Here is a 19,124-nt window from a genome sequence, read left to right on the forward strand (position 1 = left end):
TTTGGCTCCATTCTGAATGCGTAAACTCCGCCTCCGTGGGAAAGGCTGATGACAGGCTGATGTATAGAAGTGAATGGCTAATGATGTGTAAGCTCTCCATTCAGCTGAGCTCAGCCCACCTACTGCCAACTCTGCTACTGCAGCATGGAAGACAAGTGCTACTCAAACAGTCCATATCATCAGTTTATTCATGTCATTATGTATACAAGGATATTCATACACAGACACATTTAATCATATGCTGATCATGGATGGAAAACATGATCATATATATTGGGTCATTGGTGGGATGATGACTGGGATTCATTGACTTTGTATCAATAGAGAATAGGTTGAAACGATGTTTTATCTGAGGTGCATGGATCCCTCGTGACCAACGAGGGGACTTAGTGTGCACCCTAACACTGCCTCTCCTTTTATCTGTCTGTTTTCTAATTTTCCTCACTCTCCCTTTCTCTTTCAATCAGACTGCAAGATGAGATGGTTCTTAGACAGGATGCAGAGAGCAACTTGAACGCCTTTAGACAGGTGAGGACATTTCTCCCATAATTTGTATAAATGTCACTATTATTGACCATGTCCCTCTTTGCATGTGATCTTCACAGCCCGTGTTTTTATATGAGGAATATACAGGTCACATTGACCTAAGGATTCTCTGTGTGTAGGATGTGGATGAGGCGTCTCTGAACCGTGTCCAGTTGGAGAGGAAGATAGATGCACTGCAGGATGAGATTGCCTTCCTCAAGAAGATCCACGAGGAGGTGAGCTTCAGCTTCCCCTCGTCTCTATGCCAATCTCTAGTCCTTACTGACCAACCTCTGTTTCCATCTCTAGAGTAAATAGTGAATATTCAGAGAATGAAAGAGGTGACCTTTAACCTGTAAGCCTGTGGTTGGTTCTCTATAGGAGCTGCGTGAGCTGCAGGAGCAGCTGATGGCCCAGCAGGTCCATGTGGATGTGGACGTGTCCAAGCCAGACCTGACCGCTGCTCTGAGGGACATCCGGGTCCAGTATGAGTCCGTGGCCTCCTCGAACATTCAGGAGACGGAGGAGTGGTACCGCTCCAAGGTCATATCAGAAAGCTTGGGCTATTGCATATACATGTACACACATTACTGTACAGGCACAGGCAGACACACTACCATACAGATAAACATGCATACAGCAAGGTGTTGCACAATGCACACATTGACAACACACTATAAGATGCAGACTTTTAAAGTGTCCTGTCCCTCCTTTTGTTGTTATGCACAGTTTGCCGACTTGACCGACGCAGCTACTCGGAATGCAGACGCCTTGCGATTGGCCAAACAGGAGGGCAACGAGTACCGCCGGCAACGCCAGGCCATGACCTGTGATGTGGAGGCGCTCCGTGGAACAGTGAGTTGTCCAATCAGAGCAGTGTGCTGTATCAACAATGAGACATGAGAAGATAATGAGTTCCATGACTCCCTCTCTAACTGAACCACCTCTACTCTTTCATCTCTTTCCAAACCTCTCCCCCTTCCTTTCCTTCTCCCTCTCTTCCTCCTCTCCTGCAGAACGAGTCTCTGGAGCAGCAGCTGCGTGAGATGGAGGACCGTTTCTCCGTGGAGACGGCTGGTTACCAGGATATGGTGGGTCATCTGGAGGAGGAGATCCAGACTCTGAAGGAGGGGATGGCCAGACACCTGCAGGAGTACCAGGACCTGCTCAATGTCAAACTGGCCCTGGACATAGAGATCGCTACCTACAGGAAGCTGCTGGAGGGAGAGGAGAGCAGGTGAGGAGATAACGGTGGAGAGGGAAGAGGATGGTGGACGGAGAGGAGGGTGGAAAGGAAGGAGGGTAGAAGTTAGGAAGAGAGGAGGGAGGAGGGAAGGAGAGAGAGGGTGTTGGAGGGAATAAAGTGGAACAAAATAATGTGGATATAATGAGCTGGGTAGGGAGGACAGTGTGATGAAGAAAGAAAAGACAATAAGTGGTGGCTGGTAGTTACTGATACTCTCTCTTCCTCTTCCTCAGGATCACTGTTCCAATGCAGAGCTTCTCCAACCTGCAGTTCAGAGGTGAGTAAGGGTATTCTGACCCAGATATATTAGCGTAGTCTATCATGGCGTTTAATATTTTACCCCAGCCATATGAATGATGTGCTGATGCATAAATCTCAAGTTAGGATTCAGCTCTGACTGGATTCATGGGCATCTGAAAGCTAAACGTCTCTCTCACCCTCTCCCTGAGTATAGAGACCAGTATAGACACTAAGTTCTCTCCAGAGGCCCATGTCAAGAGGAGCATCATAGTGCGGACTGTGGAGACTAGAGACGGGGAGGTATGTAGAACATCATAGATCATTGAATGAATCAATGGGGGATTTATTCCCATATCAGATGTGTGAATGTGCTTGCTTCCTGCTTAGCTCCTCCAGAGGGCAGCATGCTACATTGTATTATTCAATACATGCAATTTTATCATCACTTATTGACAGTCCCTCCCTACTGCTGCATCTACAACCCAACATGCCCTGTTCCCTGCTCTGTGTTTCAGATCATTAAGGAGTCTACAGCTGAGAGGAAGGAGATTCCTGACAGTCCTTAAAGGACACAAATGGTGCTGGCTATATGTCTGTCATACTGTCCCCACTCCCCAGTAACACTTAGAGGCCTTGCATGATAATGATACCCTTTCCTGACCAGGCACCTCCCTCTTCTCCAAACCTCAAAGTCCTCCCAGTTGCAACCACCTCACCATCCCCTTCCTCCCCTCTTCATCATCACCCCCAGACCATGCTACATCATTAAATACTTAGGAGTTGCATTTTGTTGAAACAAAAAAATCCCTCATTGCATCCTTGTTGGCATTTTTGCACAAAAATATTATTTTTGTATTGCTGTAACTGGAGATAGGCTTTAGTGCTGGGAAGTGTGGCCATGCACCTTAGAAGGAAGGGTCTTGGACTACTACCCTTTGTGATTAACATACTTAATGCTTGGAAATGTATATTTTGTTCAGCTCATAATAGTGACAGATCAGAGTGGGACATGTTCTCAATGTGTTTGGATAGTAGCCAGAGAGGAGGCCTTGAAATGTAGTGATTGTTATTCAGCGAGTGGCAGGGGTCGTGCTGAAGTTGTGTGGTTTGAGTGGATGTGAGAAGTCAAGAGGAAAGTACAGTTGCTGGGGTTAGCAGTGGACAGGATGGGTCTCAGACAAGGAAGATGACATGTGAATGACAGTGCTTTTGGCAGAACTGTTGGTGAAAAGAAAGAAGCTGATGTAACTCTCCTCTAGGGCCAAACACCATATCCATTTCATCCCTCCGTCATACAATCCACCCCCCCTCCCCTCTCTCTCTGGATGCAGTATCTCTAGTTCCACTGTTTCATTGCAACATCATATTTTAACACTAGAACAGCGCCCGGGAACATCCACTTACGCACCAGGGGTGAGAGGGACAGGACGGACGTGAGACAGGGAGTATTGACGAGACCCTTACCTCTGAAATCCCCTGTTCCTCCCCCAGCCCCATCTCTGGAGTGTCAGTGATTGTAGAGAGACACAGAAGAGGGTGTTGCTGAGATAGCTTGGTGGTGGTGGAGCGGGTGGGGTTACACGGTGTCTCCCTGATGACAGCCCTCTCCAAGAAACACTGGGGGGTGGGGGCTTGGAGGGTGGACGAGAGGAGGGGGGTTGGAGGGTTGGAGGAGAGGAGAGGAGGAGGGTTGAAGGAGAGGATGAGGGTTGAAGGAGAGGAGGAGAGGATGAGGGTTGGCGGGTGGCTGTCACAACACTAACTGTTAATCCCAGCTCTCTCCCTCTGCTTAGAACCCCTGCTGACATAAACAAACTGACACCCCTGTCACCTACCATTCAGTACAGATGGTGACTACAGACTGCTTTTCATTCTTCACTAAACACAAACCGTAACCGTCTTCTAATGTGCCTGAGTTTCTTTCACATCTCCTTCCCTCTGCTTTGCCTTCGTGTCTTCACCCGTCAGCTCTAGATACTATTTCTTCTCTTCTTGTCTGCCTCTTACAGTAGCCACAGCTGAACCACACCGCAGTAGGTCTAAGAAAAACCTACAAGATGTGAATATAACCTTAGTTTTGACCAACATTATGACAACCCGCTAACAACAATAAAGCCATTTTGTTTGATTAGTATTTGTGTCTGAATGAGTCTTTTGTGAATGACAGTTTTTATTTGCTTTCTTTAGTCCAACACAAGCTGCTGCTTGGATTGAATGTGTACCGTTGTATGATTGCGTGTGCTCATGAAATGAAGATGGATACAGTACCAGCTCACTGATCAACCTTTTTCATGACTTTATTTTACATACCCAGCACCTCCAAGTTGTTGATGTGCGTACACCACGTTAGAAACTCGTTGTGTGGGGCGCCAGACTTCAGGAGGACAGTTGGGCACTTGTTGATTGATCATAATCAATAAAACCCACATAGTCATAATCAACATGCGTCATTTATCATAATGATAATCATCCATCCATATGTAGGCTCCTGTTAGTGGTATCTGTCTGCGGTGAATGAATATAACTGAGTCTGACAGCCAATCTCTGTATCAGGTTCCACATTAGAGGTACAGTATGTAGGAGAGATGATGACTGGCATGGCAGACCGCTGAGATTGACAGGAGGGGTCATCATCATCATCACTACGTTGGTTGTTGTCCAGTGGCGAGGGGAATTGAGGTGGGAGGGTTCGGCACCAAAGCCTAGATGAACTGTCATCGTCACTTGTCAGTGTCATTGTCAGTGCTCTGCCCAGGCCCCTACAGAAGCACATAGACAGTATATTCTCTCACAGACGGGGTCAGACTCTAACACTCTGTTGAATGATCTAACAACCCATCCACACGTTCAGCCCTCAAGGACCCCTCACTTCACTGCCTGCCCAGACTCTCTGAGTCTTCCTGTAAGGACAATGACTCAAACAGAGATTATATAAGTGCTCTCAGTGCCCCCCCCTCCACACACACACACCACCTCACCATACACACTGCTCTCTGGGCCCCTTCTGACAAACTGCCAGAAAGGAGTTGAAGGAGGAAACATGCGTACGTGTGTATGTATGTGCTGGGCAGGTATATAGGAGTCCCAGTCACGCAGAGGCCATCCTTTGCTCATTGTACAGCTAATGTATTTCTGTGTGTTAGTGTGTGTGTATCAGTGGAGGCAGGAGGGAGGAGCTATAGGAGGACAGGTTCATTGTATTGGCTGGAATGGAAAAATGGAACTGCGTCAAACATGTGCTTTTCATATGTTTTATGTGTTTGATTCTGTCCCATTTATACCGTTCCAGCCATTACAATGAGCCCGTCCTCCTGTAGCTCCTCTCAGAAGCCGCCACTGGTGTGTATGTGCACATGTGTGTGTGTGTGTGTGTATGTGTGTTTGTGTGTGTGTGTGTGTGTGTGTGTGTGTGTGTGTGTGTGTGTGTGTGTGTGTGTGTGTGTGTGTGTGTGTGTGTGTGTGTGTGTGTGTGTGTGTGTGTGTGTGTGTGTGTGTGTGTGTGTGTGTGTGTGTGTGTGTGTGTGTGTGTGTGTGTTTGCGTGCAGTACAGTACTGTAGTGGAGCAGGTTGAGAGTTTCAAGTTCCTTGGTGTCCACATCACCAACAAACTATCATGGTCCAAACACACCAAGACAGTTGTGAACAGGGCACCACAATGCCTATTCCCCCTCAGCAGACTGAAAAGATTTGGCATGGGTCCTCAGATCCTCAAAAAGTTCTACAGCTGCGCTATCGAGAGCATCCTGACTGGTTGCATCACCGCCTGGTATGGCAACTGCTCGGCCTCCGACCGCTAGGCACTACGGAGGGTAGTGCGTGCGACCCAGTACATCACTGGGGCCAAGCTTCCTGCCATCCAGGACCTCTATAACAGGCAGTGTCAAATTGCCAAAGACTCCAGCCACTCTAGTCATAGACTGTTCTATCTGCTACTGCACAGCAAGCAGTACCGGAGCGCCAAGTCTAGGTCCAAGAGGGTCCTTAACAGCTTCTACCTCCAAGCCATAAGACTCCTGAACAGCTAATCAAACGGCTACCGAGACTATTTGCATTGCCCCCCCCCCCCTTTTACGCTGCTGCTACTCTCTGTTTATTATCTATGCATATACACTTTAACTTTATCTACATGTACACATTACCTCAATTGCCTCGACTAACCAATGTCCCCACACATTGACTCTGTACCGGCACCCCCTGTATATAGCCTCGCTACTATTATTTTACTGCTACCCTTTCATTATTTGGTACTTTTATTTCTTTTTTAATTACTTAACACTTACTTTTCTTAAAACTGCATTGTTGGTTAAGGGCTTGTAAGTAAGCATTTCACTGTAAGGTCTACTACACCTGTTGTATTGTGCGCATGTGACAAATACAATTTGATTTGATTTGATGTGTCTATTTAGCCTGGCTCTTGTCAGTGGACTGGCGTGTCTCAGGTCTGGGATGGAGGTGGCCTCGAGCTGAAGGAATTCTGGCTAGATAAAACACTCACTCCACCAGGGTGTGGCCCTGACGCCTGGCCCACTGAAACTTTGCCAGACAATCTTTCAGAGGTGGGGGTAAGGACTGGTTACTATTGAAGAGCTTTTTCTCCTCAGCAGCTATACTTACTGTAGAACTACGAAGAGAAAGGGGTGACAATGAAGTTACCTAAAGAGTGTGTTTCTCAAAATCCTCCACACTACATCCTCTCCCTTGTTGACCCCAAACATCACACAACCCTGTACAATCCAACCACGGCTTGTTGACCCCAAACATCACACAACCCTGTACAATCCAACCACGGCTTATGCACTCACAGGGCTCCTGGCAATACAGACCTCTTCACTCCATGAGAGAGGATGTCTAAAATGACCCATCATTTGTACTCAAATAGTCATTCTAATGAGGATAATGAGTATGCTGCCGTCTTCTTTCCCTGACACTTTTTGACACTAGTGTGTGTTTGTTAGCTCTCTACGCTAACAGAATCCATAATGAGCTCCCTAATGCATTTGTTTGTATCAGCGCAGAACATCAAGCACTCTTTCTCATCAATCACTACTCCAGTACTCAGCTCTTATTATGTAAAGGTACACAGAGAACTAATGCTGGTAATGAGATGCTAGATGTGTGAGCATCATACACATGCCCTATCTCTGTGTTGCAGCCAGCACCCTTCTCCTCTCAGCCCCCTTGTCCTCTCCCCTCTTCACTACACATTCCTGCACTACTCGGCCCTGTCACCAAAGGGTCATGGGAAGGCATGTGTGCTTGTTGGTTAATTTTAGCCCTCATTTCATCAAGCCCATTGAGACAAAACACAGAACAAGCACGTCAACCCCTCCACCAAACACCACCACCCTAAAGCAACTCTCTCTGTCTCTTTGATTCTTTAGCAGACTCCATAAACAACTGCAGCGACTTTTGACACACTAAGGCTACATTTACACAGCCTGCCCAATTCTGATATTTTTTTCACTAATTGCTCTTTTGACCAATCACATCAGATCTTTGCACATCAGAGGTTTTTCAGAGCTGATCTGATTGGTCAAAAGACCATTTAGTGAAAAAAATATCAGAATTGGGCTGCCTGTGTAAACTCACACACACACACACACACACACACACACACACACACACACACACACACACACACACACACACACACACACACACACACACACACACACACACACACACACACACACACACACACACACACACACACACACACACACACGTTACCAAAGGCATACATCAGAGCTACAGGAGACGACAGAGAGACATGTCTGTAACATCCACCTAAAATGATAGATGGTACTACATTTAAAGCAATGGACCAATGCATATGAACACTCTGGACACACAGGCACACTACGGACACAGACACAAACACACAAACACACACACACACCAAGTCCATTAACACATCCAACTCCAGGCCATCTGACTGTTTAATAGTCACCAGTAGCCGGCCTCTGCCCAGTACCCTGCCCTGCTCTGAACCTTAATCACTGTTACTACCCTGCACCTTTGAGACTGCTGCCCTATGTACATTGTCACTGAACCCATTTCATATGTATATACTGTATTCTAGTAAAGGCTTATCCTATATAACTACTTCTGTACACACCTTTTCTATTCATGTACTGTCCATACTGTCTATAAACACACCATTATATCCAGAATGGACTCTGAAATTGCTCTTTCTGATATTATTTCACTTATTTCATTTTATTTTGGGGATTTGTGTATATTGTTTTGTATTTTTAGGTATTACTGCACTGTTTAAGCTAGAAACATAGGAATTGCTGCACCTGTGATAACATCTGCAAAATATGTGTAATCAACCAATCAAACACTAAGTGTATCTTTGTTGATTATTGACAACTCGACCGATCGTTATCAAGAGGTCATACAATAAGGAACTTTAGGTCAATCAATGTTGGGATGATTCATATTACAGTTTTTTACAATCACCTTGGCACTAATTTCAGAATCTTGACGTCATTTTTCAGAACTTTAGGCACAAAACTCACATCTGATGATCAAAATGAACATTTTTCAAAACTTTAACACTTTTTCCAATTGCTTGGATACAATACACATACAGCTAAGATAATTTGTTAATTGAACTAAAATCACCTGTTCAAAATGACACAACTTACATCAAAGTATTACCATTTCAAAATGTAATTCACACATTACATCTGAGATGACTGTCTATTCATTTCATTACAATGATCTAACTATTAATTGATACAACTGCTCAAAATGATAAGTAACTGTTGCATTACATAGTTTTATGGAAACTGACAAACAATATGTTTAGATCATGAAAGTTTCAGGGTAACGAGATCAATTGACGCCAATTACCGTCGAACATGAACCAATTGGACTACATTATCTATGGATGTAATATTTCATCATCATTCCTTATCAGACCCTGTTTCTATGGTCCCATGTACCACTTTTCCAGGCCGTGTTTTCAGATTTGACGTCACTGTATGCTCACTTCATTAGGTACACCTATCTAGTACTGGGTAGGATCCCCTTTTGCCTCCACAACTGCCTGAATTATTCATGGTGTTGTACGTTAAGAGATGCCCTTCTGCACACCACTGTTTTAAACAGCTGTTATTTGAGCATTTGTGGCCTTTCTGTTAGCTTGATTGAGTCTGGACATTCTCCTCTGACCTCTCTCATTAACAAGGTGTTTTTGCCCACAGAACTGCCGCTCACTGAATGTGTTTTGTTTATCGCACCATTCTCTGTAAACTCTAGAGATTGTGGTGTGTAAAAATCCCAGATGCTGGAACCACCATGTGTGGCACCTTGTCCATTCTAATGTTTGGTCAAAAAACATCTAAAGCTCTCTACTCTATATACTCTATATATTGAGTTGCAGGCAGTCACATGATTCGCTGTTCGAAGGAACAGGCTATTTGCGTTAACACGCAGGTGTACCTAATAAAGTGGCTGGTGAGTGTAAGTATGCAGGCCCTTGTAATTTATTTTCCAATACTGACAACTCGTTACTGATGATTGATTTCACATTGTGGTACGAGTATATAGTGAAATGAGTGATATCCACCGACAGCAACACAGAGATAACATGGAGTCGGCAGGTGATTCAGGCCACAATAGAGGTCAAGCAGTGGGAGGAGGAAGATGAGGAAGATGTGGTGGTCAAAGGAATGGCAGGGGACAAGCACCCCTTCTGAGAGGTGGTCGTGGGCGTCGTTTGAGAGGTGTGGGGGAACGTGGTAGAGGACAAGGCCAAGGACCAAGACAGCGGCAGCAACAGCAGAGTGTCCAATGAAATCTGAGCAATAGTTGTAGACCATGTTGTAAATCATGGCATGACAATGACTGTGTCAGCTTCAATGATTCAACCAAACCTCAGAAGATCAACCGTGGCCTCAATCATCAAAACTTTCCGCAATGAGAACCGGTAAGTCTTCAGCATGCACTAAACATTAGGCTACTCTCAGTTGTCAAATGACTGAAAACTGCATGCCAATGTGTACCACAGAGTAGGTGATGTGACAAAATGTGTTCTTACTGTCATTTTCCCTGCAGAATTGAGACTAGGGCAAATAGGGGAGGCAAAGGCAAAATTCTGACTGACCAACAAGAATGGGCTGTGGTCAATTTTGTTTGGGACAGAAATGACATTCACCTTACAGAAATTCGACAGCACATCTTGGACAGTGACGACATGTTCAACAATGTGGAAGCCATAAGTTTGCTGACTATTGCAGGCATGCTGAAAAGGCACCAGGTGTCTCTAAAACAGCTATACTGTGTGCCTTTTGAAAGAAATGCAGACAGAGTGAAGCAACTGAGGACTGAGTATGTTCAGGCGTGTTTAGTTTCAAGATGCCTGTTGTGAAAAATTGCCCAAAAATTCCACATCATTGTAATCAGCAATTCTCTTTCCAAAATGTATTTTTAGAGGGTGATGGAAAACCATCACAAATTCCTCTTTTTGAATGAGGCAGGCTTCAACCTGGCCAAGACAAGGAGGAGAGGTCAGAATTTTGTTGGCCAGCGGGCAACCAACCAAGTACCTGAACAACGTGAGGCCAGCATCGCCATGTGTGCGGCTATATTGGAAGATGGTGTGGATCATCGTATTGGATCATATAATGCAGCTCTCCTTGTAACCTTCCTTGATGGGCTAAATCATGTCTGTAGAGCTGATGGCTTGACCTATGTCATTGTGTGGGATAATGTCAGGTTCCACCATGCTCAAATGGTGCAAGCATGGTTTCAGGCCCATCCACAATTTACCACCCTGTACTGACCCCTTACTCTCCTTTCCTTAAGCCGATTGAGGAATCTTTCTCCACATGAGGGTGGAAGGTACAGTTACTTGTGAAAGTATTCGGCCCCCTTGAACTTTGCGACCTTTTGCCACATTTCAGGCTTCAAACATAAAGATATAAAACTGTATTTTTTTGTGAAGAATCAACAACAAGTGGGACACAATCATGAAGTGGAACGACATTTATTGGATATTTCAAACTTTTTAACAAATCAAAAACTGAAAAATTGGGCGTGCAAAATAATTCAGCCCCTTTACTTTCAGTGCAGCAAACTCTCTCCAGAAGTTCAGTGAGGATCTCTGAATGATCCAATGTTGACCTAAATGACTAATGATGATAAATACAATCCACCTGTGTGTAATCAAGTCTCCGTATAAATGCACCTGCACTGTGATAGTCTCAGAGGTCCGTTAAAAGTGCAGAGAGCATTCTGAAGAACAAGGAACACACCAGGCAGGTCCGAGATACTGTTGTGAAGAAGTTTAAAGCCGGATTTGGATACAAAAAGATTTCCCAAGCTTTAAACACCCCAAGGAGCACTGTGCAAGCGATAATATTGAAATGGAAGGAGTATCAGACCACTGCAAATCTACCAAGACCTGGCCGTCCATCTAAACTTTCAGCTCATACAAGGAGAAGACTGATCAGAGATGCAGCCAAGAGGCCCATGATCACTCTGGATGAACTGCAGAGATCTACAGCTGAGGTGGGAGACTCTGTCCATAGGACATCAGTCATATATTGCACAAATCTGGCCTTTATGGATGAGTGGCAAGAAGAAAGCCATTTCTTAAAGATATCCATAAAAAGTGTCATTTAAAGTTTGCCACAAGCCACCTGGGAGACACACCAAACATGTGGAAGAAGGTGCTCTGGTCAGATGAAACCAAAATTGAACTTTTTGGCAACAATGCAAAACGTTATGTTTTTTGTAAAAGCAACACAGCTCATCACCCTGAACAAACCATACCCACTGTCAAACATGGTGGTGGCAGCATCATGGTTTGGGCCTGCTTTTCTTCAGCAGGGACAGGGAAGATGGTTAACATTGATGGGAAGATGGATGGAGCCAAATACAGGACCATTCTGGAAGAAAACCTGATGAAGTCTGCAAAAGACCTGAGACTGGGACGGAGATTTGTCTTCCAACAAGACAATGATCCAAAACATAAAGCAAAATCTACAATGGAATGGTTCAAAAATAAACATATCCAGGTGTTAGAATGGCCAAGTCAAAGTCCAGACCTGAATCCAATCGAGAATCTGTGGAAAGAACTGAAAACTGCTGTTCACAAATGCTATCCATCCAACCTCACCGAGCTCGAGCTGTTTTGCAAGGAGGAATGGGAAAGAATTTCAGTCTCTCGATGTGCAAAACAGATAGAGACATACCACAAGTGACTTACAGCTGTAATCGCAGCAAAAGGTGGCGCTACAAAGTATTAACTTAAGGGGGCTGAATAATTTTGCACGCCCAATTTTTCAGTTTTTGATTTGTTAAAAAAGTTTGAAATATCCAATAAATGTCGTTCCACTTCATGATTGTGTCCCACTTGTTGTTGATTCTTCACAAAAAATACAGTTTTATATCTTTATGTTTGAAGCCTGAAATGTGGCAAAAGGTCGCAAAGTTCAAGGGGGCCGAATACTTTCGCAAGGCACTGTATATGATAGGCTCCCTCACGAACAATCCACCCTTCTCCAGGCCATGGATGACGCATGCAATGACATCACGGCAGACCAGTGTCGGGCATGGCGAATCCAGGCCTGACACTGGTATGTGAAAAGTGCAAATCAATCCCAGAACAACAGCAAAGGACCTTGTGAAGATGCTGGAGGAAACAGGTACACAATTATTTATATCCACAGTAAAACGAGTCCTATGTCGACATAACCTGAAAGGCCGCTCAGCAAGGAAGAAGCCACTGCTCCAAATCCGCCATAACAAAGCCAGACTACGGTTTGCAACTGCACATGGGGACAAAGATTGTACTTTTGGGGAGAAATGTCCTCTGGTCTGTTGAAACAAAAATATAACTGTTTGGCCATAATGACCATTCTTATGTTTGGAGGAAAAAGGGGAAGGCTTGCAAGCCGAAGAACACCATCCCAACCGTGAAGCACGGGGTGGCAGCATCATGTTGTGGGGGCGCTGTCTGGAATGTCTGGAATGGAATGAATGGAGTCAAACCTGGTTTCCATATGTTTGATACCGCTCCATTCAATCCATTCCAGACATTACAATGAGCCCGTCCTCCTATAACTCCTCCCTCCATCCTCCACAGGTCCAGGCCCTTGCCATATTGGTAATTAGCATGTAGTATAATGGTTAGGTTGGGGCCCTGCTATATACTGTCATCAAAACATACGCAGACTGTGTCTCTTGTTAAGTCGAGGTGCCCTCGCCGTTTCACATAATTTTCTGTGAATCTTCTCCAATCTTCTCAACCGTCGCCAGTGTTATCAGTGACTGGGTCAAGGAGCAGAAGGTTGAAGGAGCATTGAGACGTGAGACTGGAGAATTTGTACCAATGGTTTGACAGGATGACTTGAGGCATGCATTAGGCATTCTACTTGATGTGTTGATGACACCTTCCAGCCCATGTTAAGTTTTCTCACCTTTATCTGTATCTTTTCTTATCTGCCTCTTGTCACATGACATATCAATGGGCTGTTATTCACCAAGTTGGTTCAGTGGCTGTTTATGAGGAGTGGATGCTGATTCCCAGAATTGTGATCTTGTTTGTCTTTTTTAAATTAAAGGCCCAGTGTAGTCAAAAACGTGATTTCTGTGTTTTATATATATTTCCACCCTGTGACGTTGGAATAAAACTGTGAAATTGTGAAAATTATGATAATGCCCTTTTAGTGTAAGAGATGTTTGAAAACAGTCAGCAAAAGTATGTCTTGAGAAACGAGGAGATGAGCTTTACAGAGGCCAAAGAGAGAGAGAGACGGGGGGCGACTATTTTGAGCGTAGAGACTTGTGATGTGCAGTGAAGCAGTTGATGAGGGTGTCTCTGCTCACTGTCAAAAAGTGGCAGGCGCGTCTGATGGGATGATGACTCCCCTGCCCCGCGCAGTGCTTGGTCAACCCTGTCAAATGGGGAGGGCATCCGAGATTCACCAAATAGTAGCTTCTTCTACTGTCCGGATGAAACATAGCAGTTAAGGCTTCGATTTACCCCTTTTCTTTCCCTTCTCTTTTATCTTGTTGACGGGGAGGCGGTGTTGGTTTTTCTCCTCTTCATTAGATGATACCGACTGGCAAGGCTAGACTAATTGTAGAGCCTGTTTATTATTTTGTAGGCAAAGTGAAACGTTTTTGACTTAGGAAATACCGTTAATACACTTTCCTGTGTACCGCAAGCAAAACCCGGCTTCCAGTTCTTTCTCCTGTGGAGCGAGCGCCTTTTTTTTATCACCCTAGCAACTGGTCCTCGCCGCTGCTGCCTTGTGACATTTCCTTGTCGCTTTGCTCACCAGCCATCGCATATTGAATTCAACTTTTTGCACCCGCCTGTATGCGGGGCCATTTTTGCATAGGGTATTTCCCTACTTCGTCTTTAATTTGATTTATTTAAAACTCTGGAGGTTCATGCGTCTGAGAAGTCTCATCTTTCTGCGTCAAAATGCCTGTGAGACGCGGTCATGTAGCCCTCCAGAACACTTATCTGGACACCATTATCCGGAAATTCGATGGACAAAGTAAGTGGACACACTTTACATTATGACTGAAAAAGTAATAACATAATGTGACCATGAGCAAGCTGTTATAACTGTATAATCCCAACAACAAACAATTAGAAATGAAAGTGAATGCCTTTTCCATGTAACCTTTCAACCATGCGTGTAATAAAGTGTAATAAAATGGAAAGACAAATGCATTTGTCTAGTGGTCTCTTGTGCCCCCCCCCCCCTTTAGTTTCTATTGATCCTAATATGAGTGCTACATGGCTGTTTCTGTAATCAAGCAGATGCTTCAGTTTAAGTCTGTCTGCCTGCCTGCCTGCCCGTCCGTCCGCCCGCCTGTCTGACTGTCTGTCTGTCCGCCCGCCCGCCAGCCTGTCTGTTGGTGTAACCCCTGTACTATGGCCTGGACGTTAATGGCATGGAACAGGTGTTACTGCATTGCCCTGTAAATGTCCAAGACCCTCTGGCGATACTCCTCCTATCTCGACATTTGATTTACAGTTCAAATTTAGGTTATGTCCATATACATGTGCTGAATATGCCGAATTGTCATGTTAATACTATAGGTTTGTGTGTTTAGTATGTCTTTGTACCTGCCTATGTTTTCCACATGTTGCATGAATTCACATGCTGCACTAGATTATATTGCATGAGTTAACATGCTCTCGTTCTTAAACTGGTCAGACCACTGGATCCTGATAGAAAGAGTACATAATGTCTTTGATTTACAGAGTTTGCATGTGATCACTAACCACTACTACACACTCTGTTAGTGCATATAACTGAGTGATATCCTTCTTGAACAGGACCTTATGCAGCTCATCACAGCACGCTTTACACCCACAGTGCCTCTTCGTTTTCGTGCTTTTGTCTTGAATTAAATGGTATCGTAGTTGACTATTGCGCACTCAGAAACTGCCCCACAATTTCTTTGCAACCCACTCAAACAAAACATTATTGATTCATTCAGCAAAGAAGAAATCCAGTTGTTTAAAAAAGAGGAATGGCTAAGATTAGCACTGAACTTCAATTACAGTAGAGACCTATAACCTAGCTCAGTAGTGCCTATAACCTAGCTCAGTAGTGCCTATAACCTAGCTCAGTAGTGCCTATAACCTAGCTCAGTAGTGGCCTATAACCTAGCTCCGTAGAGGCCTATAACCTAGCTCAGTAGAGGCCTATAACCTAGCTCAGTAGTGGCCTATAACCTAGCTCCGTAGAGGCCTATAACCTAGCTCAGTAGAGGCCTATAACCTAGCTCAGTAGTGGCCTATAACCTAGCTCAGTAGTGGCCTATAACCTTGCTCAGTAGTGGCCTATAACCTAGCTCAGTAGTGGCCTATAACCTAGCTCAGTAGTGGCCTATAACCTAGCTCAGTAGTGGCCTATAACCTAGCTCAGTAGAGGCCTATAACCTAGCTCAGTAGTGGCCTATAACCTAGCTCAGTAGAGGCCTATAACCTAGCTCAGTAGTGGCCTATAACCTAGCTCAGTAGTGGCCTATAACCTAGCTCAGTAGTGGCCTATAACCTAGCTCAGTAGTGGCCTATAACCTAGCTCAGTAGAGTAGTGGCCTATAACCTAGCTCAGTAGAGGCCTATAACCTAGCTCAGTAGTGGCCTATAACCTAGCTCAGTAGTGGCCTATAACCTAGCTCAGTAGAGGCCTATAACCTAGCTCAGTAGTGGCCTATAACCTAGCTCATAACCTATAACCTAGGTCAGTAGAGGCCTATAACCTAGGTCAGTAGAGGCCAATAACCTAGCTCAGTAGTGGCCAATAACCTAGCTCAGTAGTGGCCTATAACCTAGCTCAGTAGTGGCCTATAACCTAGCTCAGTAGAGTAGTGGCCTATAACCTAGCTCAGTAGAGGCCTATAACCTAGCTCAGTAGTGGCCTATAACCTAGCTCAGTAGTGGCCTATAACCTAGCTCAGTAGAGGCCTATAACCTAGCTCAGTAGTGGCCTATAACCTAGCTCAGTAGAGGCCTATAACCTAGCTCAGTAGTGGCCTATAACCTAGCTCAGTAGAGGCCTATAACCTAGCTCAGTAGAGGCCTATAACCTAGGTCACTAGAGGCCTATAACCTAGCTCAGTAGTGGCCAATAACCTAGCTCAGTAGTGGCCTATAACCTAGCTCAGTAGTGGCCTATAACCTAGCTCAGTAGAGTAGTGGCCTATAACCTAGCTCAGTAGAGGCCTATAACCTAGCTCAGTAGTGGCCTATAACCTAGCTCAGTAGTGGCCTATAACCTAGCTCAGTAGAGGCCTATAACCTAGCTCAGTAGTGGCCTATAACCTAGCTCAGTAGTGGCCTATAACCTAGCTCAGTAGAGGCCTATAACCTAGCTCAGTAGAGGCCTATAATCTAGGTCACTAGAGGCCTATATCCTAGCTCAGTAGTGGCCAATAACCTAGCTCAGTAGTGGCCTATAACCTAGCTCAGTAGTGGCCTATAACCTAGCTCAGTAGAGTAGTGGCCTATAACCTAGCTCAGTAGAGGCCTATAACCTAGCTCAGTAGTGGCCTATAACCTAGCTCAGTAGTGGCCTATAACCTAGCTCAGTAGAGTAGTGGCCTATAACCTAGCTCAGTAGTGGCCTATAACCTAGCTCAGTAGTGGCCTATAACCTAGCTCAGTAGTGGCCTATAACCTAGCTCAGTAGTGGCCTATAACCTAGCTCAGTAGAGTAGTGGCCTATAACCTAGCTCAGTAGAGGCCTATAACCTAGCTCAGTAGTGGCCTATAACCTAGCTCAGTAGAGGCCTATAACCTAGCTCAGTAGAGGCCTATAACCTAGCTCAGTAGTGGCCTATCTCTATGCTACTGTAAGTCTGACTGTGACTACTGTGCCTGTCACTGTCAGTGTTCTTCAGTCACAGTGTGAAGGCAGTCTGTTGACCACAGGGGTACGGCTCAAAATAACCTTCTCCACATTAAAGAGAGAAGATGCAATGTTCTGCTTTTCACCTCAATTTCATGTTAAACGATTTCAGCTTGTTTAATTTGCTGTGCTGGCATGTGACATTTCGGAATTAATTGTGTTACTCTGGGATTTTCAAAGCTCTCTGCAGAGGGGTCCTCAGAGACAGACCGATAAGTCCCATCAAACTGATGTCTTCCTTATCTCTGTGTGCGTAAGCACCCTGCCGGGTGATGCGTGTGCCAAACCACTGCTGCTTAGCAACAATCTGAGTCTGGGTGTCTGTGTTCTGAGGCATTGATAATGACTTAGGATAGGATGTACTTTCCACCAAACTGCCTCACCTATTTACTCTACACAGAGGAGCAAGAAGGGGGAAGGGGTTCTGCGTTTTCTGGGTGAAGCTCGAAATCGCTCTCCTTATATTTGTTTAAATGGGGAAGAATGAGAGTTGTGTAACTCAGTTTTACGAGGGGATAAAAAGAGGAGTAGAGACAGAGTCAGAGGCACAGATGTTTGAGCAGCTTTTCAACATAAACTGTACTGATTGAATATCACGCTGTACGACAATATCAGTGTAGCTGATGTGACTTCGAAGACAATTGTCATTAGCGCTGGAGACAATAGCCACACTCATGAACCTAGGTAAGGACGGCTGAAACCTATTGCAGTATATTATTATCTTGATTGCGGACTGTCATTGCTGAGTCCAGCTGCTCCGTATTAGTCCCTCTGGGGCCACCTTGAATCATTACACTGATATGATTTGTGCCGCAGACAGACTTGATTACTCCAATTTCAACTTGATGTTGAGGTGAATGTGGTTAGTTGAATGCGATACTGAAATGAACACAGTCCAGACTTGAATTGGATCTGATTGAGAGACTTCTCCTTGAAATGATCATCACCTGAATATGATAACTGATTGTTTCTGAAGTTTGATAAACTTTGATTGTCTGATTTTGCATATTGCATTTGATGTAATAAGCCTTCAATTATAATTGTACTGTAACCACATTCCCCACCATAATTGTACATTTTCATATCTGCTCTGACTCTCCCCTTGGTTTCCTCCCAGATCGTAAGTTCCTGATAGCCAACGCTCAGATGAAGAACTGTGGCATTATCTACTGTAACGAGGGCTTCTGCCAGATGTTTGGCTTCTCGCGGGCAGAGATCATGCAGCAGCCCTGCACCTGCCAGTTCTTGGTGGGGCCTGGCACCATGAAGACTGCCTTGACACAGCTGGCACAGGCCCTGCTAGGGTCAGAGGAGCGCAAGGTGGAGATCCTCTACTACAACAAAGAAGGTAAGGAGAAGGTGGAGGGTTAGACTGAGATTCAGAGAGGAAGAGATGGAGAGAGCAAGAGAGTCAAAGTGACAACATTACTCCCCTTCTTTATAGTGGGGAGTGCTGTAAAGGTTACATACAGAATATTTTGGTCACTCCAAGTGTCATGGCTGTCTCCCTCTCACTTTTATATAATGCTACTTACTGTTTGATGCAGTGTTACAGTATGTGGAGCCAGATGCTGCAGACTCAGACTCGGTGAACTCTCTTCTACTAATTTATCTGTCTGAGTGGACATGGTGGAGCTGTCTTGGCCTGCTTACCTCACCTGCAGCATGTTTATTCATCCCCTATAACAACACAGGGCAAGACCCAGATGCAGACACAG

General features: G+C 44.8%; 2 protein-coding genes across 5 annotated transcripts in view; both read left to right on the forward strand.

Moving 5' to 3' along the window:
* The first annotated feature begins 471 nt into the window (after positions 1-471).
* On the forward strand, positions 472-3,619 carry LOC135555312 (glial fibrillary acidic protein-like). The gene is made up of 8 exons (XM_064987647.1): positions 472-528; positions 666-761; positions 907-1,068; positions 1,255-1,380; positions 1,542-1,762; positions 2,005-2,048; positions 2,226-2,311; positions 2,527-3,619. The coding sequence occupies exons 1-8, from the start codon at positions 481-483 to the stop codon at positions 2,575-2,577; spliced, it is 834 nt and encodes a 277-aa protein (XP_064843719.1). The 5' UTR covers positions 472-480; the 3' UTR covers positions 2,578-3,619.
* Positions 3,620-13,853: 10,234 nt separating this feature from the next.
* LOC135555313 (potassium voltage-gated channel subfamily H member 6-like) overlaps positions 13,854-19,124 on the forward strand; it is a 49,055-nt gene continuing 43,784 nt past the window's right edge. For 2 of the 4 annotated variants that reach the window (XM_064987649.1, XM_064987651.1), the window contains exons 1-2: positions 13,854-14,535; positions 18,524-18,754. In XM_064987649.1, the coding sequence (XP_064843721.1) occupies positions 14,460-14,535; positions 18,524-18,754 (307 nt within the window). In that variant the 5' untranslated portion in view covers positions 13,854-14,459. The remainder of the gene's footprint in view (positions 14,536-18,523; positions 18,755-19,124) is intronic. The other 2 variants (XM_064987650.1, XM_064987652.1) reach the window with 1 other exon arrangement.

The sequence above is a fragment of the Oncorhynchus masou genome, chromosome 15, assembly GCF_036934945.1.
Source record: "Oncorhynchus masou masou isolate Uvic2021 chromosome 15, UVic_Omas_1.1, whole genome shotgun sequence".
Lineage (NCBI taxonomy): Eukaryota > Metazoa > Chordata > Actinopteri > Salmoniformes > Salmonidae > Oncorhynchus > Oncorhynchus masou.

What these genes read in the sequence shown, in the direction of transcription:
- LOC135555312 (XM_064987647.1), top strand. Translation starts at nt 481, where the DNA reads ATGGTTCTTAGACAGGATGCAGAGAGCAACTTGAACGCCTTTAGACAG. An exon ending in ACTTGAACGCCTTTAGACAG is followed by an intron (nt 529 to 665) that starts GTGAGGACATTT and finishes CTCTGTGTGTAG; the next exon opens with GATGTGGATGAGGCGTCTCT. An exon ending in CTCCAACCTGCAGTTCAGAG is followed by an intron (nt 2,049 to 2,225) that starts GTGAGTAAGGGT and finishes CCCTGAGTATAG; the next exon opens with AGACCAGTATAGACACTAAG.